The sequence below is a fragment of the Musca autumnalis genome, unplaced genomic scaffold (assembly GCF_047663935.1).
Source record: "Musca autumnalis isolate F117 unplaced genomic scaffold, ASM4766393v1 scaffold_4, whole genome shotgun sequence".
NCBI lineage: Eukaryota > Metazoa > Arthropoda > Insecta > Diptera > Muscidae > Musca > Musca autumnalis.
Genome location: NW_027411977.1, coordinates 21,376,986 through 21,402,649, shown reverse-complemented (window position 1 = coordinate 21,402,649; position 25,664 = coordinate 21,376,986). Strand labels below are relative to the sequence as shown.

General features: G+C 40.1%; 1 protein-coding gene across 8 annotated transcripts; it reads right to left on the bottom strand.

The window, feature by feature from the left end:
- Positions 1-257: 257 nt before the first annotated feature.
- On the bottom strand, positions 258-23,562 carry rno (PHD finger protein rhinoceros). 8 transcript variants are annotated; one of them, XM_073986861.1, is made up of 8 exons: positions 23,297-23,562; positions 20,708-21,175; positions 19,809-20,637; positions 19,550-19,744; positions 18,156-18,375; positions 17,890-18,079; positions 17,235-17,803; positions 258-17,161 (listed from the first exon to the last, which is right to left on the bottom strand). In XM_073986861.1, exons 3-8 carry the CDS (start codon positions 20,315-20,317, stop codon positions 6,206-6,208), a joined length of 12,639 nt encoding a protein of 4,212 aa, XP_073842962.1. In that variant the 5' UTR covers positions 20,318-20,637; positions 20,708-21,175; positions 23,297-23,562; the 3' UTR covers positions 258-6,205. The 8 variants fall into 8 exon arrangements, with proteins under 8 accessions (XP_073842962.1, XP_073842958.1, XP_073842960.1 ...); XM_073986857.1 differs by having other exon boundaries at positions 22,904-23,559; XM_073986859.1 differs by having other exon boundaries at positions 23,161-23,549.
- Positions 23,563-25,664: the final 2,102 nt, after the last annotated feature.

The following is a 25,664-nucleotide window of genomic DNA, read 5'->3' as shown; positions in this document are numbered from 1 at the left end:
TTTCTTTTTTTAATTTTGTATATATAAATAAATATATACTAAGTTTTGGAATTTGTTTTTTAATTTTTAATCTAGTTTTGTTTATACTATTATGTGATTTTTTTTGTTTCATTTTAAATTAATTTATTTCATTTCTTTTAATTACTTAAATACTATATACAGAATAGGGGTATGGGTCGGGGGGAGGGGGGGATGTGGTGGCTAGTTTAGGGGATTATGGGGATCATGTGTGGTCTTAAAATATGTTTTCTATTTCATTTTATTTGTAATGTACTTGTGTGTGTTATATGTATTTTATTATATACATACTATTTCAATGATTGCTAGCTGATATATATTGTTTGAATATGGTTTTGTTTTTTTTTCTGCTTCTTCTTCTATACATATAAAATTATATAAATTTGTCCTAAAATCATTTGTTTTTTTTTTGTAATTTTTTTTTACATTATATTTGTTTCTTGTTATTGAGTTGTTCTCTCTATATTTCTCAAAACAGTATAGTTAGAAAAGTCATTATAAAAAAAAACTTAAATTAAATTCGTGTTCTTTTCCAGTGGCGAATTTAATTAATAAAACAAAATAAATGGTATATTTGTAATATGAAGCTTAGAACTTCTTTGCAATAGGGGGAAAGGTGGTACACACCTTTCTTCACATTTTTTATTTAAGGAACTTCACTTGTAATACGAAATATTGGGCCCCAAGAAATTTTAAAACCCGATTAATACTTATGAAATGAAAACTGCAGCTTAATATCCAATGAAACGGAAGAAGAGGTTACAAAAGGAAATGTAGTTTAAATTAGGCGCCAAAACAAACAGAAAACCCAGGTGACTTATAACATTGCTGTCAAGATACTCTATTGCGATTCGATTGTAATGGAAATTCAAACACATTCAAATTACAGTAATATTTAGAAAGTTTTATTGGGTCATGGTAAGGTGTAACTAATAATCTGAAACAAAAATTTACATAAGGCCGATACATATAGAGCGGTTGGCATTCTCACACAGTTCTCTCCGAAACCATTCATATCATATAATCATCCTAATGGAGGCAAGAAAAAAAGTCCTAAGAAAAGGGAAGTTGACATCTTAAAGAAAGGTTTTCTTTCACCCTTGAAAATTTCAGTTTTATATTAAAAAAAAAACAGCCTTATAGTAACTAATGTTTGTCTTGCTTATCCACGGAATGTTTTCTGTGTTTGAAGAGACAGCTAAAATGGTGACTGAACGTCCACAAACCCAACATAACCTAACTTAATGGCTATATTTCAAGTCAAACAAAAAAACAAACTGACTATAAAGATTTATCCGGAACCTTTTGAAATAAATACTAAAAACTCCCTATGGCATTGTATAACACTAGGTTATACCACCTGCTAAAACATTGTGGAGTTTTTTAGTATTTATTTCAAAATGTCCCCGCTAAAACTTTATAGCCAGTTTGAATCTTTTTTTTTTTTTTTTGAAAGTTTAGCTTAGGCCGTTTTGGTGCTGAGCGCCTCATATGTATGTATATTACAAGTGATATTCTATAAATTATTATGCCATAATGGTGTTAAATATTTTTTTAAAATTATATTTTTGGAGTATTTTTTGTTTGTTTTTGTATTAATAAAGTAAAGTGATGACGTTTAAATCGCGTCAATACCACTGTGCAATACTTGAAAAATTGGAAAAAAAGTGGGGTTTTTGACTTGGCTAAAATGGGACGAAAAAGAATCGGGCAAAGTAAGATAACAACAAATAATGGGGCCTCTTCTGGTCGGAACTTGACTTCCGCACAAAATTTTCCAAATACATATCGAATAACCTCTATTTGGGATTGATTAAGACTAGAATTTTTAACAAAATACAGAACTTGATAATTAATTGTAGTTTTGTTTTCCAATAATCCGAATAGTTGTAATTGTAGCTACAATTATTCGGATGATGGGAAAAGCAAATAACAATTAGTTATCGAACTGAACTGGTATTCAAATTGTTACTGGTGGTGGTCGATTCTTTAGAGAGGGGTGAGATTATTGTCAATGACATAGCCTCCGCCAACGGATACACATGCCAGTTCTAGGTGTATGGAGTATGTATGGCGGCAGTTGGTTCGTCGACTGGTTTTGCGATGCTCGACTGGCCACCCACTATTGAGGCCAGTGGCTGGCAAGGAGAAGCTGGTATCAGAGGCTGTAGATTCGTCAAAATCAACTTTGGTATTTTGGGTGTTCAATTAACCTTGTGATCATGCTATTGCTGTTAAAGCCACCACCATATATAAGGCATTATCATCAGTATCGCAGCCTCTGTTTTTGTGACGTCTCTTTTCCTTTTTCTCCTTTTTGGGTTGAAGATTTGGCATTTATTTTGGCAGGTGGTGGGGGGACTCACTTCGGCATAGGACTTCAAGACGCCTACGTTGCTGGCCGAACGTCTTGTGCGTTCCTCCTCTTCATCGCCACCAAATTCTAGCATAATTCATGGTGTCACAACACCAGTGTGGTTGAGATACTAGGGATAAACAGTAGGCCGGGGCGATTTGTATGGAAGGAAAAAAGTGATAGTGGGCGCCTGAAGTTTCTTATTCTTGGGATTGTACTGAGCAAAAAAGTCCACTGGACCATATGTCTACGGTGAAAATCGAGCCCCCGGATTTTGACTTGAAAATTTTTTCAAGGATATTTTGGCCAAACCATATCTCAGAAACTTGACCTATCCTGAAAATTTCTTTTTGCGTTCTTGGAACACTCACCAAGGGCTTTTATCTCCAAAAGGAAATTTCCACCCACTGACTTTGAGTCAAATTTTGTAGCACAGTGTAATTTATCGATATTTTCCGAAAAATGTGCACTTTCTCGGGACCATAACTGCCTGAAGGAGCGTTCCAATGCTTTTGCGATGTACTAGAGAGTTCTTAATTATTGTCTTGGCTACAATTTTTGTCTTTGCGTTGGATCGAAAATCTCAGTGGTTTGGCTGTTACATACATGCCAAAATATCAAAAGAAAAAAAAACTTGAAAAGAAACTTCAAGTCAAAATCCGGGGGCTCGATTTTCACCGTAGACATATGGTCTAGTGGACTCAGTACAATCCCAATAATCAGAAAATCCAGGCGCCCGTGGTGGTGTTCAAATCGCCCCACCCTAGTAAACAGCCCAATTATGAATGTCAACTCCCCCTGAGTTTTCTCACTTTCTCCTTTAAGTTGCAACGGCAGAAAGACAAAACTCAAGGGGAGTTTTCATTCATAATCACCTTGAATGTTTCTTGGAGGGACATGCTAAGGATCGTCTTGAGAATTCGTGACTATTAAAAATAGTCCCACAGCTGGCTACCGGGGTGGTGGCATTAACATTTCCATCGCCACCAGCCAGTTCTCGGATTTTGATCTTTAGCTTGGGTGCCGGCGGTTCTTTGTCGGCATCTTCCAGAGTCTTGCTTCGATCACCTTTTGTGCCTAACCACCAGCTGCTCCTGACTAGCCATTGAAGAACTCGTGACACCAATGCTAGTTTTAAAACCCAAAAGGCCGTATATCAAAACTGATGTGGAGAGTTATCCCGCGTCACAGGACAGAAATACGAATTGCGATAGCAGTTATGACTCGTTTGAAAAGCAGGTTTCTTGAAGTATAAGTAGGTGACGGAGATGTAGAGTACTATATACAGACTCATAGCCGACTATGTGAATCCAAGGTCTCAACCGTTTAAGCTTTACAAATCCTGAGAGCTCATTTCAAACTCTTTCTACACTGCTCACTCAGACAATTATTAATATTCATCTTCGCGTGATTTCTACACAAATCAACGTCATTTTGGATATCAGTCCTGATGATACGTAACACAAACCCAAGCACTAATTTTTCGTTATACATATCTTTGCAGAATGTATCATCACCATAAATGCCCTTTTTTATGTAATCTGATACATAAAGCTAAAATACATGCTCTGGCAAAATTTCAAGCTTCTACGTTCAAAAAAACAACGATCCTATTCAAGAAATGGCATTTCGGAAAATGAGATAATATTGCAGATTTTGTTGTAATGGAGCATCTCAAAACTAAGCAATTCAGCGGTTTTGGTTTCACTACTTATTCCCCTTCGTATATGATGCCAACGTGGTGCAATGGTATGCACACCCGCCTTGCACGCTGAAGGTCGTGGGTTCGATTCCCCAGCCAGTCAAACATCAAAATTTTCAACGTTGGCAAAATACCCCTCAGTAATGTTGGCGACATTTCCTGAGTATTTCAGCCATGTAAAACTTCTCTACAAGTGGTGTCTTAGGACACGCCGTTCGGACTCGGCGATAAACTGTAGGTCCCATATCACTGAGCTAATATGAATCGGGGTGCACTCATTGATATGAGAGAGGTCTCCCTTGTCCCGTATGGGATGTTTGTGGAACAATTATATATTATTATTATATATGATCGGCAATATCCCATATAATCGCCTTCATATGATTAATATTCCGTAAAACAGTTTTTAATTTTATAACGTTTTTTGCTTCTGCTGTAAAGTTTTGGTTTTGTGGGTTACATCTTCGGGCATTTATGGTGACGTTATGTATTTTAAATATTCTTCTTAAAATAAAATTTTAGCCAAATAGAAGAAACGAAATCAACCAACCCCAATTAGTGTTAATAATTGTCGTCGATATGTACTTCAAAAGAAATGGCCACAAGGACTTTTTTACTCTCTTTGAATTTACAAATGTTGCACAGTGTGAATTGAAATTTGTTTTTAATGTTAAATAATATTGAAATTATTTTTTATTCATCAATTGGGGATTCAGAAAAATGACTTCATAAAATTGTCAGGGAATGTGATTGGAACCAAATTTATTCGATTTTTAAATTATTGCTGGAAAATGTGGAGAAAATTCGAAAACCCATACCTCTTGAAAGAGGCAAGAGATTAATATAGATTACCTCGTTTTACAAAAAAAAAATCAAATTTAAATGGTTCATCCATTCACACAACTGACTGTACTTTTATATTGCGAAAAAAGTAATTTATTGACCATCTTAACCAAGATGGTTTCCAAATAAATTTTAGAAACAAAAAATGTAAACTATTTTTATGTATGTATTTAGAAAAAATCTTGCATTTTATTTCAAACATTAGTAGAATTGCACTAATTCAATAGAGTAGTGTTTTAAAATTTCCAAAGTTTTATAAAAACTAAAATTTCTTATTTTTTTACAATCCCCAAAAATAAACCTATATAAAAATTTCAATATTATTTTAACATTTCAGCTAACTTAAAATATTATTGCATCTCATGCAATTTCAAAATCTTGTGAATTCATTTCGTTAAAAAAGGGATATAGATTATTATCATCATAAATGCAAAAGGAAGGCAACACGGATTTCATGTCATTTACAGCGTGCTCATCTATGGCCTTTAGAAGGCGAAATTCAATGAAATACAATCAAAGAAACTATTATTGTATAAAAACTTTTGTTTGATTCAAACACTAGGTTGCCAGTAATTCATTGGGTATCATCTTCAAATCGCCATAGAATTTTTTAATATCTAATATCTCGTAACAAATTACTTGAAAATTATTAAATAATTACAAATTTATAGTACAAAAAAAAATATTAAAATGTTTTATACTTTTTTCACAAATTAGCGACTTACAAACTGCCTCCCTCCCTTTTGCATTTATGACAATAGAATACATTAAAAATATATATATATACCACACAATTCACTCTTTTCATATACTACACAACAACATTTTGAACAAATAAATTAATTAAAACAATTTTAGAAAATAATAAAAATTAAATAATTCTTTAAATTATGAAAAAAAAGAAAAACAACACATCACTCTCATACCTTTAGGTAATAGGGGAGGACAGGAGGGAGCGAATAGCGGGGCGAGGCAGAATAGGGGGGGTGTGAATTTCACAATTCTATACGTTCTCTATATACAACTTGTTTGTTTGTGTCTGTGTGTATGTTTTTAGGCATGTTTTAAGCCTAATCTAATCTAAGCCTAAAGATATATTAACAATTTGGAATAGAAAATTTCTTCTTCATCTAAGTGATGATCATAATTGGTTCTTCGTTCGTTTGGTTGATCGATCCATCCATCCAACACCTAATGTTGATGTTGGAGGGGTATGCTGGTTGGCTGGCTGACTTGTCTAGAGCGGGAGAAAGTGGTCAATTTGCTTACTTGTTCTAACGCCTTCATCATCTAACTTCGCAATCCTTGGGTAATGATATTAAACCGCTGCCACCACTCGAATTATTACCACCACTGCCGCCGCTACTGCCACTGTTATTACTGTTACTATTGTTATTGTGATGCTGTTGTTGTTGTTGCTGTCCGCCACCAGCATTAACACCACCACCGCTCATCATTGAATTGGAATTTGAATGACTCAAATGTGTGTGACTACTAAGAGCCGATGATGATTGGCTATTGCTATTCTCATTGCAATGTGAAGCGCCGCCAACACCACCAACACCGGCGCCCACCGCTCCCAATATTGAGCCATGATGCATCATTGGTGTTGGGGTAATTACGGGGGATCGATTCGTATCGGCATTACTACACGGCCCATTTGGATCGTGCATAGAACTTGCCGTATTCGATGAATCAATTACCAGACACGGTGATGGTGTACTTGAATCTTTGGCAACATCCGATTCGCCGGTACGTAAGATAAGCGAAGAGGCGGGTTCATTACTGTAGTGACTGTATGTGGCCACATGTGGTGAATTCATGCTGGCACTGGCATTTGCATCTTCTGCAAATTTAGCAAAATCCGAGCTGGTATTTGTGTGCGGTACAACGAGACTATGGGGCATGGGTTGCATTGCTGCTGAACTGGTATTCGAATTGGTATTGGTAGTGGTCAATTCTTCTGTAGAGGCGGGTGAGATATTTTTCTTGCTTTTTTTACGTTTTTTATCTCCAATGACATAACCTCCGCCATCGGATACACGTGCCAGCTTTAGACGTAAGGGGGGCGCAGGTGGCTCATCGACTGGATTTGAGATACTCAACTGACCACCAGTATTGAGGCCAGTGGCTGGCGAGGAGAGGCTCGTATCGGTGGCTGTAGATTCGGCTTTACGTTTATTGATGCGCAAAATCAATTTTGGTGGATCTCCTGGTGATGCACTTACGGGCTGTTCAATTAACGTTGTGGTCATGCTATTGCTGTTTAAGCCACCACCATATATAAGGCTGGCATTATCATCAGTATCGCCTCGGTTTTTGTGACGTTTCTTTTCCTTTTTCTCCTTTTTGGGTTTTGAAGATTTGGCTTTTTTGGCAGGTGGTGGGGGACTCACTTCGGCATAGGACTTCAAGGCGCCTACGTTGCTGGCCGAACGTCTTGTGCGTTCCTCTTCATCGCCACCAAATTCTTGCATAACCTGATCACGATAATTCATGGAGTCACGCATCAAGGCTTCCAGTGTGGGTGTGTAATTGGAGGTAAGACGTTTCTTGGGAGGACATGCTACAGATCTTCTTGAAACTTCGTGACTATTAAAACTTGTCTCACAACTGCCCACTGTTGTGGTGGCACTAACATTGCCATCACCACCACCCAGTCCCCGGATTTTGATCTTTAGCTTGGGTGCCGGTTCTTCGTCGGCACCTTCTACTGTCTTGCTGCGACCACGTCGTTTACCTGCACTACCTGCTGCTCCTGACTTACCATTGTTTTCTGTGCTGCCCGATGAACAAGCACTACGTCTGCGTCCATCGGCTCCTGATGATAAGCCCAAGGCATTCAAGTCACCATCGCCCGCCATCGAGTCCAGTGAGCGCAATTCTCGACTGGATGTTTTCTTAAATCGTTTGCTGGAAGACGTAGTGGTCGTACCACCCGCTGCCTCAGAACCATATTCATCCACCTCACTGCAAACACTATCAGTCTTGCGAGTCACTTCCAAAGAGTTGGACATAAGACTAGAGTCGGTTGGAGGTAAACCGCAAGAGGAGTCATCACCATGATTATCCTTTTGAACCACATACAGACTGAGCAGTTCCTTTTTACGCATACGACGTGAATTTGTACCACTACCACTGACTGAGGCGCTTATTACGTTTGTGGCCGACACCATGGACTGGACATTACTCATACTTGATTGGGCTGCCGTTGAGTGGGAGTGAGTCAAGTTGGAAGAGCTATTGTACATATCAGGATAGGCGAGAGGACCTTTAATTTTCAACTTCAACTGGTTACGGGCATCCGAGAGAGAGGCCTTGGTGGTCAAGGTGGTATCCGAATCAATGGACACATCTTCTGAGGTAGTTTCCATTGAAGTTTGCAAGTCATTGACCAATTCTGCAGAGCATATTGTTGTTGTTGTCGTGGAGGTTAGATTAGATGTTGTTGTATTCACACTACCACTACTGAGTTCAAGGCCTGAGGCCACAGCTACTGCTGTTGCTACAGATGATACAGATGTGCCACAAATAGCTGAAGTCTGTAATGTTTCGGTGAAGGTAGTATTGGAGATGAGACTTGTGTTTGTGGATACAACTGCAGCCGCTGCCGCCGTCACTGTTTCTGATAACACAGTTGTTGCCTTAAGATTGTTGGAGTCCAAGCTATTGTTAGGCGTAATCAGGGACGAGTTTGAGGTATTCACCGGAACTGTTGTTCCTCCAGTTCCAGCGGTAGGTGTAACAGGCGCAGGTTTTTGTGTACTCATCGATGTTGTCGTTCCAGTGGCTCTTAGGGTCGATTGGAATTCCCTTTCATCTTCTTCGTCGAATTCAGACAGCGTTTGATCTGCTGTGCCCGAATCAAAAGCTCCCAATAAATTCTTATTGTAAGCTTCTTGTGAAGCACTGGAATGTTGGGGTTCAAATCCAAGATTGTAGGTACGCATATCAACTGGCCCTGGTAACATAGGCTGTACAATGGAATGCAGGTTTGAACTACTGCTGGAACTCTTCAAAGAGCTGCCACAATTGACCAATGATGACTCATTGACTGCTGCTACAGAGCTGGCATTTGAGGCCGAAGTAACAGAGGTTTGGTTATTTCCACTCGCTCCAGAGGGCAACATGTTATTGTTGCCACCTCTAACTTTATAGCTGCCAGGACTGCGATATTTTTGGGCATCAGCGTTATGGGCATTACGACAATCGAACGAACGTCTACGATCTCTTAACGATTGGAGATTTTCCATACCAGGTGTGGCCATTTCTTCCTCATAACTAAACTCGAAGGGTGTACCGACCAAATTGTCAGAGCTGACATAGTCGTTCATGGTCAGAGGCAAGGTAGGTATAATGGAATTGGCAACACTGGCACCGCGACCACGTCCCCTACCTCGACCACGACCCCGTGATCCAGCTCCAGTACCCCTTGGTGCCCGTTGTCTAGGCTTTCCTGCCAGGGTGTGGGTCATTGGATCATATTTCGGCGCCTTGCCACTTCCGGTAGAGTATTCTTGACCCAACGAAGCGTGTTGTTGCTGTTGCAGTTGTTTACTTAGCAATTCCATTTGTCGTGGTGACTTACCGGGCGATTTGTGCTGACCAATTTGTGGAGACTTGTGTGAATTGCGTGGATGCTGTTGTTGTCCTCCTTGTTGATTGTAGCGCGCCGATGAACGACTTCCCTTTGAGGGAGAATCTCCTTTGGTGGGTGTCGTATGAGTGGAAGATGGATGCTGCTGTTGTTGCTGTTGGTTTGGTGTCAACATTCCATCTGGCCCACAATTATTCATGTGCAGATTATTAAATGGCCCGGGTGGCACTCCGGCATTGACATTGCTGGGTGAAGTTAAATTGAATTGTTGTTGCTGCTGCTGTTGTTGTTGGGCAGCCTGCATTTGATGATGGTGATGATGTTGTTGTTGTTGACGCGGCGAAGTGTGATCTAGTAGACTACCAGGTCCAGAAACTCCAACTATTGCTGCGGTCAATGCAAGATTGTGGCTGGAAGACGTGAAAGCAGCACCGCCATACTGTCCGGCAGAGGTATTTGTAGCTCCAATGGCTGCATTGTTTGCTGTAGCACCGAAAATATCGTTGCTGGGACGTGACGATTGTTGTTGTGCACCTGTACCCGGTCCAGCGGGATACATTACACCAGCATTATTGGCTGAACCAACATTTGTGCCAAAAGGCATTTGATTCATGCTCGACATATTAGCTGCCGCTGCACTTGTGGTATCGTGGAACATCCCTGTTACGGAACCGTTATACTGTTGGCTAGCGGCTTGGATAATGGGTGGCATTTGTTGCTGTTGTTGGTGCTGTGGAGTTGTTTGACTAGTAGGGGTTGTGGCAGGTGTTGAATTGTATCCTTGCTGGCCATACATCATGGAATCAATGCCATTGACCATGGGCGATTGCTGTTGCTGCTGCTGTTGTTGTTGTTGGCCATAGTTTGTTGAGCCCAGACCAAAATTGTTAAGGGCATTAAAGAAGCTATTTTTACAATTTGGCGAGGAGTTGGTTACATTCTGCATGTTGTTCATGGCATTAGGGTTGGCTTGCAGCATATTCGGAGGCATTGGTCCTTGTTGTTGCTGCTGCATGTGAGGACTTTGCTGTACATGAGCACCGCCAGGCATTTGATGTTGCTGCACTGGTGTATGTTGTTGCGGCTGCTGCTGCTGTGGAGTCTGTTGTAAATCTAAAGTGGGTGCCTGATCATTGGATTCCGAAACAGAACTGGGCGAAGTGGATCGCCTGGCTGCTATCAAATCATTTTCATTCCACATGTGCTCTCTGGGCATGGTGTAGGGCGATTGCATACGAGTGTTTTCATCAAAATCGCAATCTACCACCAACTTATTACTGCCCACCGAAGCTGAGCTGGTAAAATCGAGGTTATCCTTTGCAGCTGCCGCGGCAGCAGCATGTAAATCTACAAAGTCGGGTGTTGCGCTGGCCGTTGTTAGTGAATTGGAGCTGGAAGACATTCTATTGCTGTGTATTGAAGGCTGTTGTTGTTGTTGTTGCGGGGTTTGTTTTTGTCCAAAACTTTCAATGCCCATGGATTTGCCGAGCGCGGAACAAGCCAATTCCTTTTGTATGAGCGAGGTAAGCTCAGCCACATTGGAGGAAGTCTGCTGTTGTTGCTGCTGAGTGGGTGTAAGTGGGGCTTGTTGTTGATTATAATTTGAATTTGGAGTAGTCCCTGCCTGGCCCTGAAGATGATGTGTTGGTGTATGTTGTTGCTGCTGCATGGGAGATATGGGTGTCATTTGAGGTGTCCGTTGCTGCTGTTGTTGCGGTGTTGGTGGTTGTTGCAATTCATTGCCGTTACCCTCAAGATAATTCAAAGCATTGCTGGGCAATTGCGGCAGTTGTCCAGGAGTATTCGCCTCTGGAACTACCGTTGTGCCATGACTTAAACTTCCAAACAAGCTCAGACCAGCATCTTTGTTTGAGGCTGCAGTCATAACCGAAGATCCATTGCTTGGGCCGGCAGCTGCAACGTTATTGGGAGAAGAACCAATTACCTGCTGTAGATTATTGCTGCCTGCATCCAGGGGACCTGGTGTTTGTTGCGAACCATTATCTGTTCCGGAGAAATGAGTATCCAAACCTGACAATGCATTCTCCTTTTGTACATGAATGATATCTTCAGGATCAGCGGCATTGTGAAAGGGAAACACCGAAGGTATGGCCGGTGTCGGTGGTGGTAACATGAGATCCGGTTCTTTGGGTTCCTCGTTGCGGTTACGTTTGGTTTTCCTAAGTTTTTCCAAAAGGCTCATTGTTGCTTGACTACTATCCTCGGTGGCCAATTCTTTGCTGCCACCACCACTACTGCCGCCAGTTAAAAGACTAGTTAAGCTCTCACTTTGTTGTCCCAAGACCTGGCTTACCGCATGGCTACCAAATGCAAGCAAATCATTGGCAGAGAATCCTAACTGTTGTTGTTTCTCTTGCTGTTTCTTTTGGGCATTGTCCTCCAAATCGAGTATTGTATCCACAATTGGATGATGAGCACTTTCTAGGGCTGATGTTGCCGCTACTGTGGAATTAAGAGTGTTGACGACATTATTATTTATCGTTGTTGGCAAGTCCAAATTGGATGGTGGTATTAATGATAATGCAGGAGTAGCTGGCGTTGTTACCGGTGGTGCAGGCGAGATTTGAGATTCTTTAAGCAGATTTACAGCATCACAACTATCGGGAACCACAACAGAATTGTCTGCTTTGGGTGTATTGTGAACAGATTTTGCTACATCTTCTACGGGCATTATTTCCTTTTGGGTGGTGACCGCTGTAATGCCTTCCGCCGAATTAGAATTCGAATCCAAATCTATAATTTCAGGTGGCTCTGGAGCAATAACCGCCACTGCAGGCGAAGATGAGGAAGCTGAATATTTTCCACTGCTAGCATTGGCAGCAGCCTGTTCATTTTTCCTCTCCTCTTCCAAAGCTCTAACTAAATCCATTTCGTTCAACAAATGCTGGGTATGATGGGTATGTTCCTCTTCGGCGGACATTGGTGGACTGCCGGGACGTGTACGTCTACGCCTATTACGAACTTTACGTTTACGCGTTTTATGCTCATCATCGCTAGCATTTGAAAGTTCGTCATCGGTTGAAGATGATGACGATGTTGACGAAGATGAGTGTTGAGCTGGTGGGGGTGAGGCTGGCATAGGCGCGGCAGGTGGACGATCATCTAAATCGACTAAAAGTTCATCAATTTTAACCGGAGATCGCTCTGGTCCCGGTGGCAATGCCGTGTTCGTCGGTGCTGTTGTCAGCTCTTCATCAATGTCCATGGGTACCTCAGAACACTCATCGGCACATGCCATACTAACGACACCAGCTACAGCAGATTTGTCCACGGTTGGAGGAAGAACAGTTGAACTTTCACTTTCTCCACTTGTTTTCTCCGCTTGCAGTAGAGTTTTTGTCTGCCTTTGTTGTTTTTCGTCTTCCTGTAGCTTTTCTTTTTCAACAATTTCAACATCGTTTCCGGCTTGATTTGGAGTTGCTTTTGGAGATTGACTTATTTCGGGCTGGAGAGTATTTGTTAGTGCTTCTTGTATTATTGCTTGACTTTGTTGGGGCGTTTCTGTGATTTTATCGTGGACTAGGTCCAATTGCATTTCAGAAATTTCCAGATTTCCAGTCTCTGGTAATTTTGTTGTTGTTGCCGCAGTTGCATCAATGACTTCCATTGGTGTAGGCGGCAGTAATTCATCTTGTTTAACATCTTGCACGGCAGGAGAAGGACTAGATAGAGTTGATGATGATGCTGTTTTGAGTGGCGAGGATGATGATAAGTCATTTGACTTTTGGGAAGGTGATGTGGGCGTTGGTATTGCGCTATCCATGGCCGCAATATCCGATGCCAATTTCTTATCTAAGTTAAGCTGCTTCTTAAGGGCACGTTCTTCTTCGATTAATGCTGATTTACGACGCGTTTGTATGCTGCTGGTATTAGTGTCCGACAGCTGTTGATCATCGCTGTTTGTGGCCAGGCTACTTGTGCTTGTAGTGCTGGTATTGCGTCTAAGTTGTTTTTGTGGTGACACTTTGGGAGATGATTTGGTGGTGGCAGGTGGAGGTAATGTTGCCGGCTCAGGTGCCGGGGCGGGTGCAGATTCACCAGCCGTTTGCCTGTTGTCAAGTGACTTTCGCAGATTCCTTTTGACTGCCGCTGCTGCTGCTGTTGTTGCTGTTTTCGTGGCTGTTGGTTGTTTTGTCGTTTCTTTTTCTTCGGGTTCGCTAACATCATCATCCGATGATGAAGTCGAATAACTGCTATCGCTATTGCTGGAACTATCTTCACTTCCATCGGAGGACGAAGATGAGGAACTTGTATCACTGGCCGAACTGGATGTAACAGAAATTTTCCTCTTTTTATCCATGGCTGGCACACGTTTGGGTGTTGCTGTTGTTGTCGTCGGTGTAGGTGTCGACGATGGCGCAATTGTTCCCGTTGTCGATGGACTTGGTGGCACTGTCGCAATAGCACTGTTGGTCTCATCTTTGGAACGTCTTCTATTACTTGTTGTTGGTGTTTTTGTAAGGGTTGCAGCAGGAGACTGCGTTGGATCTTTTACTGAAACTGATGCTGAGGCTGAATCTGTAGTCAGGTCTGTAACAGACCCAACAGCAGAGACAGTACCAGCAGCAACCGAAGGAACTGTAACGGATGACGGTGATTGAAGAGGGACTGGTGTCTTGAGTGAGGGCGATGCTGCCACTCTCGTTGGTGTTGTGTCTTTTGGCTTTGACGGTGTTGTTGAAATGTCCTGCTTCTCTTTCCCAGAAAGAGTTGGATCTCTTACTGACATACGTCGCGTTGGCATTGATTTTCGACTTTCGGGAGTTTTCATCTTGGAATCCTTATCACTGCTACCTAAACGTTCCTTATCATCCGTTGTTGCACCAGATGTGATTGACGCCATCGTATTTACATCAGCATTGGTCACCAAAGGTTTAATGCTGTTCTTAAGCTGTTCCGCTGCTTTCTTTGCTGCTTGCCGCTGTGGAACATAGGCAACAAGTATATTCGATTTTATGACGGCATCGGTTGACGACGACGAATTCGTAGCAGATTTTGGAGCCGGTGATGGTGGTTGTGATACTTTGTCAGTAGCAGGTGAAGATTTGGTGCTGTTTTCAGGTTCGTTTGCAGCTGCTGACGACGTCGCGGAAGAAGAAGATTTCTTTGCCTCCACATCAGCTTTGCTTGATGATTGATGCTCCTTTGCGCGACTTGTAGACGTTGAAGATTGACTAGTATTGTTAGTATCTGTTGAAGATGCTGTCGTCGACATATTGTCTTTAAGATTCTTTGGAGGACGACCACGTTTATTGGCACTTGGTTTTTCATCCGCTTTGCTGGCACTACTTCTTGTTTTCTCCGATCTCTCGTCTGCAGAAGATTTTGTTCCATCAGCACTTCTTTGCGTTTTGACACTTACATCTCGATTCTTTGTTTCAGACGCCGTTGACGAATCACGCTGTTGTGAGCTCGTACTGGATGCAACAGAACTGGAAGAAGAAGCTCCCACCACAACACCTGTGGAACGCATATTTTCGGACGCCTTTTTGGCCGCTTGACGTTGAGGAACAACCAATAAATCGGCTGGAAACTTTAGTTGCTTTTCAATGTCCGAAGAAGAGGTGCTATTTCGCTTGTTACTATCCACTGATGTGGTTTTATCTCCCTTGTCCTTTGCTTTGGACGCAATTGATGTGGTGCTCTTTGATAGAGATTTCGACGTGGCGGAAGAGATGCTGCTGTCTTTTTGTATTTTACCACATGTTTGTTGCTGGTGCAGTGTAAACTCCTTCATGGCCGCTTTCGTTCGTATCGTTTGCTGATTCTGTGAATCGCTTACATTGCTTTCGGCTGTGCGTTCCTCTTCCTTGTCTTTATTGTCCGAAGACTCCAAAGAACTGTCATCGGAATCTGAGTAGATTTGCTCAATGACTTTACGGTTACCAGCAGCATTCCTGGATTTTTGCTGTTGTCCGCCTTCGTTTGTAGCATTGACATTGGCTTCTACCGGTAATGCTTTTCTATTCTTTTTAGCGGGTATCAGTTCTAAACTTTCATCACTTGAAGACGATGTGCTTGAAGACGATGAGGATGATGAGTTACCGTCGTCGTCTTCCTCCTTCTTTGTTGTTCGACTTGACGTTGTTGTCTTGTTGTTAAGCGCAGATGAAGATGACGATGCCCCAGTTTGGTTGTTCTTTGATTGTTGTTGGGATTTGTTGTTGACAGGTACTGACGATGCCGATGATTTATTTTTCTTGGCTGTTTCAGCTTCATTATCAATATCGCTGGAACTGGAGAGCACAGTTGCAACATCAGAAGAGTTTTTAACTTCACTACTGCGGGTTGGCTTTACAGATGTCACCGTTGTTGCAGCTTCAACAGCACTGGCTGATTTCTTTTCGTTAGTTTCAACTTGCGACACTGTTTCAGTAGCTGCCGTGCTCTTTCTTCTTTGTTTTGCACGCATTTCTAGTGAGCGAGAATAACTTTCACGTTTGTTTTGCTGCACTTTCTTTGGTGCTGATGATTTGCCAGCAGCCCGGGGTGATTTTTCATCACAGCTTGATGACGATGATGTTGCCGATTCCGTGGAACTTGTAGCACTTTCGGAACCTGAAGAACTACCACTGCCCGATGATGAGCCATTGTCGGAGGATGAGTCATCATCGTCGTCTGAGGATGAACTACCCGATGAACTGGAACTCTCATCTGAACTTTTGGAAGCTCTTTGTTTTCCAGATTTGGGTGGTGTTTTGGTATTGCTGACACGAGGCCTGGTAGTGGTACCTCCAGTTGTGGCGTTTGACCCTGCTGGTTTTGTGTTTTTGTCAAGACCTGTTGAACTGCGTCGCCTGCTACTTGCGCCAACAGCGGCTTTCTCTGCAGATCCTGAAATATTTGCAGATGATGTTGAGGCTTTAGCACCTCCCACCGACACAGCACCATTGTTAACTTTTTTATTTGCAGGCGACTTTGTTGTTGATGCCGCTGCAGAAGAGGAATTTTGTTGTGTAGAAGTTGCTGTTGTTCCTGAGGTACCTGCACCTGAAGATGATGACTTGTTTAATCGCTTTGTTGGCGAAGTGGAAGCTCTACTACTGTGCTGCGTCGTCGTCGTTTTGTTCGAACTTTTTGGTCCATGCTTAGTGTTATTGCCGAGTAGTTTTTCCAGAATATATTCTAAACTTTGGTACTGTGTATTCGGGTGTTTGTTGCGATCACCGGACGAATAGAAGCGATCATAAAGCGTGGGTCCATCATTTGCATAAATGACGGCATTCTTAAATTGTTCATCACTGGGCTCGTTTGAATCCCGTGCCCGTTGTGTATCCTCAGTCAACACTGAGATTTGTTTATAGAAAACTTGTTCGCGTAGCTTGAAAAGAGAGCGTGATAACTTCTCACGCCTACTAACCATATAGCACAAGTTACGTACACGCTCCAAATCTTGCCGCAGATGGACCACCAATTTGTGATTTTCGATATCTTGTTGTTCCTGTTTGCGGGCAATCATTTCAACATCTTCCGATTTTGGTGGTATAAGGGCACGATTATTTCGAGATTTTCTCTTTAATTTCCAGTAATTGTAGATGGCCTCAATGGCCTCGTCATCTACATCGAAAAGATGACAACTGATATCCTTTATATTGACATGTTTATCAAATTCCGATTCAACCTCCTGCAAAGTTTCCACAAAAAGAACCATATGATGAAGATTTTGTTATCGTCTTTAGCCTATTGTTTGAACTTACCTGTAATCTTCTTGCTCGCACCTGATTGCGTTCCTCTGAGGTCATATCCGATTTACGACTCTTACGTCGCCTGCAATCATCATCTTCGGTACCCGAACCACCATTGCTATTGCCCATTTTGTTCTTGCAGTTTCCACTACTCGAACTGCCTTTGTTCGCCTCCTTTTTGCCCTTGCTGACGCTATGTTTGTGACAATATGAACGCAATTTTACTCCATCTTCAGCGTTACCCTCCTCAATGATGGCCCGCATTTCCAGACCATGTTGAAAAGCACACGTTACATGATAGGCGGTCTTACATGTCTTTACGGAACATTGTATACATGCGCCGACCCGCCCTCGACACAGAACACATACCAAAGACCATCTACTTTGTGGAATGCTGGATATTTTCGTTATGGGTTCCATACGATCAACACACCCAATACTGACTTCTGGTATCCAAAGGGCACATGAAACATGAGCCCAATGTTTGCCCGATTTCGTTGATTTCATTGCACCTCCTTTGTTCGGACAGAGTACACAGTCCGGTTTAATGCCCATCGAACATGTTCGACAAAGCCATTGACCTAAAAAACGGACATTACCACGACAAAAAGCGGAAGGGAGAAATATTAAAACAAATTTAGCATTTCCATTAGGGCTCACTACTCACCCGATGGTATGGCTGTAATGCCATAACAAGCCTGATGCACACAAATATTGCAGTTATCACAGAAAACCATTTCATTAGCTTCCTCCGAATCAGGAGATCGACAAACATCACATATGACATTTTCATCATATTCAATACCCAAACCTTCTTCATTTTTCAATATAACCTGAATTTGTTCCCAACATCGTACCTAAAAGGGAAATAGAGCGAGAGAGAACAAACATAGGTTAGCATAGCTAAATTAATTTAGGCGGCTTCATTCTTACCTCCAGTTCTTCGATAACACGCTCAAATTGAGTTTCACTTATGGCAAAGGGAGCACCATATTGTGCACGATCGGCATTGTATAATTTAAGCCACGACTCATCGACTTGATCAATGTCATAGGCGCAGGAATTTTCAGCTAAAGCAACCACATTTGTTAGACAATGTAGTTCTGGTGAGTAGTTGTCGTCTTTTGTTATGCGCAGGAAGCGGTTTTTTGGACTAAGAGTAGAGGATATAAAAATTATTTTTGCTAATTGGTTGCTTAGAGACATGTTACGGAACTGTATGAAAGGTTATATGGGTGCTAGTGCATATAGAACGCTTGTAAATTAAAACTCAAGAGGTCAAACTTTGGAATCTAAATGGTCTAATTAATGCATTAGCTCTCTCTGCTCAAAAACCTTTCAATTTCAAATGTGGTACAAATGCCTTTATTTTGTTAAACGGCCATTTCTATTCTGGTCTTCAAATACTTTTCCCTATAAGGGTAAACTTGTAATGGCTTACTTAGTATACTTCTTCTTGACAAATAAAACCTTTGTTATGGTTGTCCATGCAGACTCTTTATTGATTGGTTCTAAAAATTCCCTTCCAGTTGTCACTACCTTGTGGTCTTTTCTAAAAGGTCCCAAATGCATGGAATAAAAATACTGTATTTTGTCTATCCATAAAATCTCTTCTGTCGCTCTATAAGGACTTTATTGGTCTATAAAGATTATCTCTGCTTGTCTGCACTCACTCTGCTTATCTCTAAAGACCCCATGTACTCGTCTATGAAGATTTCCTTATCGTCTCGTCTTCCTGGACTCCATCTCGCGTATAAATACTCCCTTCTGCTCACCTATAAAGTTTCATCTCTTTATATAAAGACTCCTTCCTGCTCATCGATTAAGACATTTTTGTGGCCTACGGAAACAGCCTCCTTTATATTCTACCACTCCTCTGTTCACCAATAAAGACTTCATTTTGCTATTCTATAAATAACCTCTCTCATCCTCTATAAAAACTCTTCTTTGCTCTTCTATAAAGATTCCAACATTCTTGTTAAAAATACCGCCTTCTGTACACACATAAGGACTACCTTATCTTCGTCTAAAAAGGCTTGCTTTTGTGTGGTTTTTAAAAACTCCCATCTACTTCTTTTTAAAAGTCTCCCTTTCTTTCATCACTGTAGCGACATCCTCCTGCTCATCTATATAAAATCACTCCGCTCATCTATGAGACTTTCCTTCTCTTAGTCCATAAAAGACACCCTTACGTCTCTTTGGTCCTCCACAAAGAATGCCACTCGTCTGCAAAGACCCATTTCACCATTCCCACCTGTTCTCCTTTTAAGACCCATCTCCGTGAAAAAATGCAATTAGGTAATTCACAGAAAGAAATATTTACTTACAGTTTAAAGTCATGAGCGGGTGGCACTATGGGTTCAGTCAATACTTCAACATATGGTTCAGGCAAGGAATCGGGATTAACTGGTACTTGTACACCACGTTCCCATTCTTGTTTCCATTGATCGGTAACCACTAGATATTCATAATTAGCCAGTTGTTCAGAATCTGGTAATTTCATTGCGCTTATGAGATCCTTGCTGTAAATTGAAAAGAACCATTAGAAAATTGAAAAATATATATTTCTAGTTTAGAAAATCTTACCGATAAAGCTCTGCTGGTGCTTCCGTTGAACTTCGATTATATATACTAGACATTTTGATGTCAGACACCGATCTTGCCTGCCATGCTGCTGCCGATGATGAACAACTGCCCATTGCTTTAGAGCTTGTGGAACACATGGCTAAGTCATCAACACCGCCTGCTGCTCCAGATGCGGATGTTGTTGAAGCTTGTGTTGCTGCTGCTGTTGCTGGATTGTCGGTATCAATTTGTGTGACATTTGATGTTGTATTGCTTGATATTAATGCGCTATTACAGCTGGTACTGGCACCAGCGCCGAAGGCAGGATTATAGTTGGGGATAAGACCGGGACCACCAGGTCCTCCACCACTGCCGCCCCCGCCGACATTGCTGCCACTACTGCCAGCCACAACACCACCGCCACCGCTATTGGGTGGCCGCCCTTTACGTCTTTTTGTGGGTGGTGGCTGTGGTTCAACATCAAGTCTTGGATGATGCAAATGATTGCCGCGTTTACCTCTTTGTGACATAATTCCAGTGATTTAAACAGCGGCAAACACATGTATTGTGGCTTCTTCGTTGTTTCCTTTATTAATTGAAATTATTTTTCTTTTGTTTCGTCTTCTGGGATTTTTTGCTTTTTTCGTAAGCAAAGAAGTACCACTAAGCAATATTTGCCGTTGTTTTGTTGTGTGAGTTTAGAAAAGTTGGTCAGTTAGTAATACTCCACTCCAACTCCTGTGATGCTTCTTCTTCTAGATTTTAGTTTTTGTTGTTTTATATTTTTCTTCTTGTGATATATAAATTGTTGTTGATGATGATTAGTTTAGAATTAAATATTGCTTAAGTCCTGAAACAATGTAAAGAAAAGTGAATTTTGTAGAGCTGTATAGGTGTAAAATGGATATTAAGATACTTACTACATATTTATAGAAGAAGATTGGGTCAACATCAATATCATCAAGTCGTTGAGATTAGCAGGAGGGAGGGAGTCAATATGGGGGGAGAGTTCAATGCTATGCACCCGCACACACGGCATTGACAAAAAAAAAGCTACAAAGTCTTTGTGAGTATGTTAAATTCCAATGTTGGTATTACCACAGATATGAATACTTTGTATTGGAGTATTTTCAGTTTTTTTTTACTGTGGAATTAAAATTACTTTTGACGGGTTAGTTTGTTGGTTGGTTGATTATTGATGCGATTTGCTTCTGCTGCTGTTTCTACTGCTGTAAGGTGGTTGTTTCATTTGACGGTGCAATTGTGCGCAAAGGCGTGTGCTTCAGATTCTAATAATATTTATGTGTTTAAGACATCAAAAAAATGTTCACTTCGTACAAGGCATTGCAATTCCTTTTGGAAAATTTTATAATTTTTAGCTGCTTTTCCTAGAAGAAAAATTACAGACAATTTGTCGTGGCAGAAGAATGGTTAGTTAGACAATTTGTATTTTTACGTTTTCTTAATTGTTGTATTTTGTTAAACAGACTTTCTTTTCTATTGTTTCTTGTGTGTGTCGTTTCGTTTTTCTTTGCTCTTTTTGCTTTGCAATTTCCGCCTTCTTGTTCTGTGCACTAATATTATTCAACGCCGCCACCGTTCGTCGTCCGCCGTTGTCCATTCCCACAAATGATTTTGTGTGTATATTTTGTACCACAAACGAAAATCTTTGCACTAGTGTCAATATCTCATTCACAATAGTGTTGGTTGTGTCAAATTTTTTGTGTTTGTTTTAGTGAAATAAACTGCATATAAACAAATTGTTGCTATTGTTATTGTTGCACGACATGAACTTCTGTGTGTGGATGGATTATATTGCAATTTTTGCCAATAAGTGTTTAAAAACTATTACATTTGTTAATTTTGTGAACAATTCACAATAGACAAAAACATTCACACAATGCACTCTTCTTCTTATTATTTTGCATTTAACACTTCGCCGTCATTCTTGTGTTGATTTCGCCACAAATCACATTAATTCTTTTTATTGAAGAACATGATGTGAGACGGGGGAGAAGATGAAAAACCAAAAGAAGAAGAAGCATAATAAATGTCTTAAGTGGGGAACACGAAATATACCAAGATCAGTACAAAATTTAAGGAATTTCGCAATTAAAAACGATTACTGATTATCAATTGGAAAATGACAATTATTATTTATTTTCTTCTCTCACACTAATTATGTTCCAACACATGTTTAATCAACGGTTATTAAACCTTTCCCATTTCGCTCCCCTCTGCTTTACACATGCAACAACGGCAACAGCAACAATAACAACACTAATGACAATTACACTATATTGATCAGCACTGTGATGCCTTCTCCTCCTCCGTCAATCACACTCGCACACACACGGTCACACATTAGGACAATTCTCAGGAGATGTAAATATATTCATTAGGTGCACACACTATACGAACAGAGAAAGGTAATCTGTTTTCTTCTTCTTAGTTTTACATTTTTTTTTTCTTAATGAAATGTGCGATTTTCGCCGTAAACTAAATGGAATTTTCTTGTAAATATGGAAAAAATCGATGCAATTTTTCTCACAATTTGCAAGTGTAAACAACAAATGTAAATTAGTTCCTCCTCAGGCTCTTAACTAACATATGACGATGACGATAGTGGTGACGACGATGATTAATGAAATCGGCAATTGGTTAAGTAAAAGTAGAAACTTTTTTCTTTATTGTAACCATCTTACAAATTCCCGCCATTAGTTTTTTTGTTAACAACAAATACATATGAACAATTTTTGGTATTTTTCTTTTTGTTCAATGCTCTCTCTGCGAGATTTTTTGTTTTCACTTTGACTTTGTGCAGCACAAATAACAACAAAAAACATGACACAACGTCACATACACACACATGTGCATAGTGTAGTAATGACGAACGACGATGCTGATGATAAATTAAAAGATTTTTTATACATTTGCATGCATGGAGGGCAATATTGTTTTCGGTTTATTACTACAATTGCTTATTTCTTTTTCTTTGGTTTTATTTTTGCTAGCCCTCCTCTTGGCCAATCACAATTCAATCACTCACATCGCAAGTGAAGTACTGGCCGTCAGAGCCACCTTCTCTCTTCCGATGATTTTCCTTACACACTCACTTCCATATAACAACAACACTACACACGATATTCGAGGAGACGGAGACGGACCAAGCAGCAAGCGAATAGTTAACAACATCATCAAAAACACACACACTCACTCATACAGCAAAACACTCGTTTCATTCCTCCTTCTTGCGGCTGAGACCGATTGAACCGACGACCGACCATTCATACCGTTTCTGTTTTATTTTTTTGTTAATTCTTTTTATTGCGAAGAAAAAACGTTCTTTTCACTGTAAACTTATATTCTTTACCATTTTTTCTTTATAAACTGTATATTCTTTTCGCCAACATTTGTGTATTGCAATCTTTTTTCTTGCTGTAATTACTTGAGATTTGATTTCTTTCGTTTTTGTGGTCTTTATTCTTTTTATTATCGACGTTTCTTACATTTTTCTCTTTCTTTCTACTACCCAAAAATTTACCACGAAAAGACAAGAAAAACTTTTGCCGCCGTAATTTTTATGTTTTTTAGTGAATACCCTTGAACATCCATGTATTTTATTTATAGGGCATTCAGAGAAATTGTTATTTCGTTGGATTTTACACGAAATATTTATTAATTTTCACTTTAAAAACACTTTTTTCTTGTTTAATATTTACAAGACGTCTTTTCCGTCGCCATTATTAATTTTTGACTCCATTTTGGTTTCGCCGCAAAATCAATTCGCCAAAAATCAGAGTTGTATGTCGACAATTGACTATTGTGAGTGGTACTAAACGGTGATGGCAAAAAGGGAATATCAAGAAAAATGAAAAATTCTTAAATTCTTAAATTAAATATATACATTAATCGTGGTGAAATAAGAAAGTGTTACATCAATAACAATTTGAGCAATGGAATTGACAGTTCAAATCGAGTGGATTTCGTCAATGTAAACATAGTATAAATGTCAAATGAAATCCAATGGATTTCAGATGTGATTTCATTTGACGTTTGAGCTATGGATAATGTTGGGCAATCTCGTTCGTTGAGCGGATCGATCTTTTTCATTCCGTTCACCAAAAAGATCCGGATCTTTCACTTCGTTCTTTGGCTCTTTTTCGTTCAATAAAACATTTCAGTCTATAATTTTTGTTTGTGAATATCGTTAGTTATCTGCATCAATATTCAATAGTCGTTTTATCAAATCCACTCGATTTCAACTGTCAAATCCATATGTTAACCCAGATATGCTCATTGCTTGATCGTGATCATTTTAAAAGTATTTTTATATTATTTTAGAAGCAAATGCGAAATAATAGCAGTATGTTCATATGTTTTTTAAAAATTTTTTGAAAAAAGTGGTTTTTGAGGCCTCTTTTGGACACAGGGTTTTATCATATAACTGGGAGTTATGACACAAAACATTTGACATATAGTCCAAAGACACCTTTTCGGCATCTAGTTAACGCTTTTTCGTAGTAGGCTCCACATCGTGTATGTTTTCGTTATAAAATTACCCAATAATAAATCGGTCATAACGCAAATCATTGTAAAAACTAAGCGATCGGTGGCAACTTCGATGAACTAGACCTCAAAACTCAAAAATAGTAGCTCAAAATAATGGAATCACATAATATCCCAAGAGCTACAGATGTGTACTGAGTATATCACCAAAATAAACGGTACTTTAATAAACATAACATATCAAATTAGCAAGAATTTTGTGTGTCCTATATATAGGACGCTGGGCATATCTGGGTTAAACGTCAAATAAAATCCAGATGAGATTTCATTTGACGTTTGAGCTATGGAATTGACAGTTGAAATCAAGTGGATTTCGTAAATGTAAACTTAGCATAAGCTCCTATTCATGGTGTGTGGTACTGCTTTTTGGCTTTGGTGTCTTTTGCTGTCTTCCTCCTGTCTCTTTTTTTTTTTTTGTACCTTTGTAGGAACTTTTTTCAAATAATAGATTAAGGCCTAGGTACATATGCTGCCTCGCCTGCTTACTTTCTTCTGATAAAAGAATAAAAAAGAAAAGGGCAAAGTTCCAAATTTGCTCGGCCTTCTATAAGGCCTGGGTACATAAGCTGCCTTGCCTGATTGCCTTGCTTTCTTGCTTCATATATGACATGATAAAAATAAAAGAATAAAGAAGGCCGAGCAAATTTCGAACTGGGTTGCCCTTTTCTTTTTTATTCTTTTATCAGAAGCAAGCAAGGTAAGCAGGCGAGGCAGCTTATGTACCAAGGCCTTTATCCTTTTATTTTTGTTATGTCAGAAATGAAGCAGGAATGCAAGGCAATCAGGCAAGGCTGCTTATGTGCCCAGGCCTTTATAGTCTCATTTGGATTGCCATATTCTGCAGAAATACGAAAAACTGGTTTCCCGAACAGTAATATGCAGTCTTTGAGTGCCTTTTTCAGGGTCTCCCTTGAGTAATTTTTACATCTTGCATGTTGTGTCTTATATAGCCTTTCCTTTGAATGTATGTTTTATATTTTATTAAACCCATGGCACAATTATATGCTGCTTATATTAGAGCTTTTTGCAGGGTTAACCTTCTTTATAAGGATTTGTTTGAAATATGTATAAGCAGTGGAATTGACATTTAAATCCCAGTCGGTTTGTTAAATCCGGTTATATATAAACGGGGTATTACCCAGGGGCTCAATTCTGTTTCTATGAAAATGTGAAATGAAAACTTTTGTCAAAGACGTAAAGCAATAAAGACCCGAACAAATGCATTTTCCAAAAACATATGCTAATAGTTCCACATTTTGGTTACAGATGGCTACACAACTTACTGGAATTGATAACAGCAATGCTAAT